The sequence below is a fragment of the Primulina huaijiensis genome, chromosome 8 (genome assembly GCF_012295235.1).
Source record: "Primulina huaijiensis isolate GDHJ02 chromosome 8, ASM1229523v2, whole genome shotgun sequence".
In the NCBI taxonomy this organism is placed as follows: domain Eukaryota; kingdom Viridiplantae; phylum Streptophyta; class Magnoliopsida; order Lamiales; family Gesneriaceae; genus Primulina; species Primulina huaijiensis.
In genome coordinates, this window is record NC_133313.1 from 16,908,461 (window position 1) to 16,914,460 (window position 6,000).

Sequence of the window (6,000 nt, forward strand, 5' to 3'; positions counted from 1 at the left end):
TGATGAGTTGTGTGCTTTAGAGAGCAATGACACTTGGACCATTGTTTCCTTACCTCCTGGGAAACACGTTGTTGGTTGCAAATGGTTCTACAAAGCCAAGTTTCTAGCAAATGGGACTCTCGAACGATATAAGGCCCGTTTAGTCGCAAAAGGGTATACGCAACAAGAAGGGGTAGATTATTTTGAGACCTTTTCTCCTGTTGCTAAATTAACCACAGTCCGAACTTTGCTAGCTTTAGCAGCCATTCGAGGTTGGTCTTTGATGCAACTTGATGTGAACAATGCATTTTTGCTTGGTGACTTATTTGAGGAGGTTTACATGTCACTTCCTCCTGGATATGAACAAAAAAGGGCATCTTTGCCACCTAATGCTGTTTGTAAGCTACAAAAATCCTTATACGGGCTCAAACAAGCCTCTCGGCAATGGTTTGCTAAGTTCTCTTCTACTCTTCTTAAGGTTGGTTTCGTTCAATCTCATGCGGACAGTTCCTTATTTGTTCGTACACACGGTGATGTTTTCTTGGCTTTGTTGGTATATGTGGATGACATAGTAATTGCCACAAACAATGATGCTGAAGCTGAGAGATTGAAACTTTTCTTGAACATGCAATTCAAGCTAAAGGACTTGGGCGACTTGAAGTATTTTTTGGGCATATAGGTAGCAAGATCTTCACGAGGCATATACATATATCAGTGTCATTATGCACTTCAGTTAGTCACTAAAGCCGGACTCATTGGGAGTAAACCCCGCACTACTCCTATGGATGTCAATTCGAAACTCAGTCAAGATGATGGAGAGTTATTAGAAGACCCATCCTTATACCGTAAGCTTGTAGGAAAGCTGCTTTATCTCACTATCACACGTCCGGACTTGGCTTATCCAGTAAACAAACTTAGTCAGTTTGTCTCAGCACCACGATCTGCTCATTTGCAAGCTGTGTATTCAGTTCTGAGATATGTAAAAGGTACAGCAGGACAGGGTGTGTTCTATAGTTCGAAGACCGAAGCCAAATTGCATATATTCTCGGACTCTGATTGGGCTGCATGTCCTGATTCACGTCGCTCAGTCACTGGATTTTGTGTGATGTTAGGCAGTTCATTAGTTTCATGGAAATCAAAGAAGCAACAAACTGTGTCTAAATCTTCTGCTGAAGCCGAGTACAGGTCCATGGAAAATGCTACTTGTGAAGCCGTCTGGATGATTTCTTTGCTCAAGGATTTGTGCACGGTGATCGATATTCCAGTGACGCTGTTTTGTGATAATCAAGCAGCCATTCATATAGCATCCAACCCTGTATTTCATGAGCGTACAAAGCATATTGAAATTGACTGTCACATTGTGCGCGAAAGAATACAGTCAGGCATCATCCGAGTAATGCACGTTGCCTCTCACTTACAACTTGGAGATATGTTCACTAAGGCCCTTCTTCCTTCAAAGCTTCGAGCACTGATGGTCAAGATGGGAATTGAAAACATTCACCCCCCATCTTGAGGGGGAATATTAGAAGTCATTTACTTAAAACACGTTATCGCATTTTCCCTTCTTTACTGTTGGTATAAATAGGTTGACTTGTAGCAGTTGAATCTCAGATTTTTTATTACAGAAACATAGCTTTGCTGTATTGAGAAACTCTCGTTCATTCATCAATGGAGTTTTTGCCTCGTTTTTCTTTCTAATATTGTCATCTCTAATTAGATCTGAAATACTTTTTGTTTCATTAAAATTATACATAACATATGACTGGTATTCTTTCTTATTTCCAATGTAATTTTAACTTTCGGGTATACAAAGACATGTTTGAGGAGAGAAAATGAAGCATACTATGTAAGAGGAAATAAGTAGCAATAGAACGAAGTCAATGAGCCATTTTCTTCTCATGCTTTTTAGAGCATCAAAAGGGAAATGAATATTTTCATATTATTAGAATATTCTTTCCATTCATATTGAATAAGAATAGTCTCTCTTCATTCCTATATTTTATAAAATGTTTTTCTTATTGAGTTTAATTAATTAAAATCCATCTCATAATCATAATAATAAGAGTGATGCTATATGTACATCCATATTTATACATCAATTTGTACAACACGAAAAATTCAATGTAAAAATCCAATTTGTCAAAATTTCACTATATATGGAATACAAAATCTCGCGATATAACAGTAAAATCTCGTGATATAATAGTTGTAAATATTGTTGTAACGATATATTGGTTGTACCTTTAACATTATTCTAATAATAATAATAATAATAATAATAATAAATAAGAATAAAGTATTAACCAATAAAAAGACAACAAAAATTTGACCGCTCTTTAAATTAAAATTTTAGTGTTACATTATTGGAGGCAAAGTTCTCAGCAGAGAAAAAGATGAAACCACCATTGTTAATTAGATGATTTACCCAGCAGCATATTAGTGGGTAGTTTCGAAGAATTTATTAACAAAAGAAAGAAGAGTCGCACTTCAATTGACACCATAAATCCACTTCTCAGCATTGCTCGCGTAACTAACCAATTCCTCAGGTTTAAACCATAAGTTGATTTCATCCTTTGCAGTCTCCGGGCCATCACTCCCATGAATTATATTTCTGGAAACCATAACAAAAATGATAGCATTATGTTAGCCAGAAGTAAAATGCCACACTTGGGAATGAAGATTCATTCACAAATTTGGGAGAATTGTTATTTCAAGTTCTTAGACTCAATTTTGGAAATCTTGTGTCCAGTGGCATGATTCTTGGTTAAATTACCCTTGTCGAACGCAAATTCTAACCATATCACAAAAGAAGTAATCTCACATCTATCACATATGATAGAACAGCATTGAACATATCAAGGATACAACACTGTAACAGTCGATTCAAGTAGATTAATGATAGTTTATTTTGAAATCGAGTTATTAATGAACTCTTTTTACTAACATTGGCACATAATCTATGATTTTTTGTTTCAAATTTCACATAATATACATCAAACAGTTGGTTGGACATAACTTGTTGTGAGGGTTAATTTTGCTGGATTAAAAAAAAGCAAGCACATTCTGAATCTGTGAACGGTGTGATTATACAACCCCAAAAAAACAAAACAAACTAAGCTTAAACATACCTTCCAACCACAACTGCTAGATCCCCTCTGATCGTTCCAGGTTCTGATTTCTGTGGATCTGTAGCTCCAATGAGCTTACGACCGTATTTGATCACTCCTTCACCTTCCCAAACCTGAATCAGCACAAATGGAGTAAATTAGGTTCTTGCAAAAGATTGTGTACAGAGTTTGCAAGCGGGAGCTTAGATATTCTAACCATGGCAATAACTGGTCCAGAACTTAGGAAATCACACAACCCATCAAAGAAAGGCCTTTCCTTGAGGTCATGATAATGTTTCTTCGCAAAATCCTTTGAGGGAACGATGATCTTGATTCCCGTGAGCTTGAAGCCTTTTTGTTCAAACCTGGATATGATTTCCGATATCTGAAACCATTAGAAACTTGGTCAGATTAAATAAATTTGAATACACACAGATATATAGAAGAGATGCCTAAACCTGAAACATACAAAGAGGATGGTTCCGATATAATTTTCTTTTTATTCTGTGGATTTTTATGGTCTTAATGAACATGTAGCAAGACCAAACCACACCAAATACTTCTTCATAGGTAATTCTGTCAGGGGGATAAGTAAATAAAATTAAACATTAAGCCATGTACTAAGTAAATACAAATCGAGAAACAAATGTAACCACCCGCCAATAGCCTTTTAATGGGATTTGAAAGAATTTTTAACAGAACAAGTTTAACAGAACAATACCAAGCCCCTTTGCACTCCATCAGGCTTGATGGCAATAAAAGTTCGCTCCATCTACAAAAAAGTAACATTGCAGCTTCATTCAGCAGAAAGGAACGGATAAACCATACATACTACAAGACAATGAATGTTTGGTCGAAGTACCTCTGCTGCGTGTGCCTCCTGTTCCCTAAGCATTAAAGCTGCAACACATAAAAAAAGAGAGACATAATATAAAATTTTAGTGCCGACTGATGCTCAGGTTTCATATCTTTGGCGAATCAAGATACATGACTAAAACTTGAATCAACGCAAAATAACCACATCCCGAACAGCTTCTGAGTTGCATAAGGGAAAGCGCATAACAGGGAACCAGGTAAATGACTAATAGAAAATGATGGAGGCTTGTGGATGAAGTAGCTTTCTTGGGAAGTGCATACACATGCCCAATTTCTAACTATAACACGGGAAAATTTCCATACTGTTACATTGCAGAAGCATATAACAATTCCCGTAGAAGAGGCAACGGATGCCACAATGTCAATGTTAAGCATGGGACAAAGCAGCTCTTCTTTTTTATCTTTCCAACATTCCACTAATTAAATTAATATAGTGCAGGATTTGCATAAGGAAATTGTAGGCAGCCGAAAGACGATAAAAAATTTAGCATTCATCTAAGATAAAATACAGCATTTCTATGGAAAAGAAATTCAATTCAGAAGGGGAACGGGCTATAACCTGCAGCAGGAAGGGATAAGGCCCCAGAAAGCCAAACCTTATATGCCTTTCCTGACTCAGTTGCACTATATGAAGCTAAAGATGAAACTCTTCCTCTGCATGAAACTGAAGCTGCAGCTGCAGCAGCAGGACCTCCTGCAATTATGAATTTACTCAACTTCTGTTGTTCTTAGCATGTTAAGGCATAACGACACATTTCAATTTTTGCTCAAATAATTTATTATTAAAAGATAAACCAACAGGCTCTGATAGCGCAGCACATATTCACAATACAACCGTTCTCATTCAAGTTGCATGTGTCCAAGGATGTTCGGTCAGTTTCAAAAGTGAGAACAGCCAAAGGATATGGGTCTGAGACACTAAAACAAAATAAATTTGCATAGTTTGCCCGATCAATCCTTTTTGAGTTATATACTCATAAAAGAAAAACAGATAATAAAGTCAAAATTAAGCTCATTCAATCACTCACTCGTAACTTCCAACAAAAAAAAACTCTCTTCTAAACAAATTTCAATCAATTAATCAAACAACAGTCACTGAATGATAACCAATCTAGACTCTCAGTAATGACTGATCAGAACAAAACTAAAACCGCAGTTTTCATATATTAAACATGGAAAAATACACCATTTCGATAACTAACCAACCATCTGCCACCAAGTCCAAAAATAAACTCCTCCTGGAAAATCCAATCAGTTGACCGAACAGCAATCACGCATTCGTTAACTATGATCAACGCAGATCTAACAACTCCATGCATCGGTCATCAGTAAAACTTACGAACAATACAATACAGCTGAGAAAAAGCCCACCGATCCAATTATCCAAACATTACGAATTAAGCTAAAAATTACCCGAAAACGAACGAGAGCAACGCTTGGACGCAGCTGAGAGGAAATATTTCGCAGATCTGCATATTTGAGACCTCATCCTTCAGCAACAAGCACTAGGATTGGTTGGTTGAATGAAGAAATCAGTTAGGTTGGGAAAAGCAGTGCAATGAGTGGTGGCTTTTTGATTCCGTTTGGGCCGACTCTGGTATAAAGTTAAAATTGGATTTTTTCAACGCACTTTCCGGAATGCTAGGAAGGTAACACGTGTTTCTTATTAAATTAAATTAAATTAATCACCCCTCGATTCCATATCACTTTTAACGGTATTTTTTTTAAAAAAAAAAAACATCATTGTATTAGTATATTATTAAATAAAAATTATTTTTACATAAAAGTCATAAATTGATTCGCTTGACACCTACTATAACACATCACCTGTTAATTTTATTAAAATAAAAATTATTTTTACATGAAGTCATAAATTGATTCACTGGACACGTACTATAACACATCAACCGTTAATCTGAACTTAGGAAGTGAAACCTTTACAGCAAACTCCGTTATCAAATATCGGGAGAACGAAACATCTCCAAAAATTCTGATATCAAATACTTTTTCATAAATGACACAAATAAGTTATATGTCT

At 36.1% G+C, this 6,000-nt stretch overlaps 2 protein-coding genes across 2 annotated transcripts; one reads left to right on the forward strand and one right to left on the reverse strand.

The window, feature by feature from the left end:
- Positions 1 to 760: 760 nt before the first annotated feature.
- On the forward strand, positions 761 to 1,492 carry LOC140982121 (secreted RxLR effector protein 161-like). The gene has a single exon (XM_073448538.1). It carries the CDS (start codon positions 761 to 763, stop codon positions 1,490 to 1,492), a length of 732 nt encoding a protein of 243 aa, XP_073304639.1.
- Positions 1,493 to 2,292: 800 nt separating this feature from the next.
- On the reverse strand, positions 2,293 to 5,584 carry LOC140983615 (nucleoside diphosphate kinase 3). The gene is made up of 7 exons (XM_073450734.1): positions 5,376 to 5,584; positions 4,522 to 4,656; positions 3,949 to 3,986; positions 3,808 to 3,858; positions 3,304 to 3,471; positions 3,108 to 3,220; positions 2,293 to 2,590 (listed from the first exon to the last, which is right to left on the reverse strand). Exons 1-7 carry the CDS (start codon positions 5,449 to 5,451, stop codon positions 2,467 to 2,469), a joined length of 705 nt encoding a protein of 234 aa, XP_073306835.1. The 5' UTR covers positions 5,452 to 5,584; the 3' UTR covers positions 2,293 to 2,466.
- Positions 5,585 to 6,000: the final 416 nt, after the last annotated feature.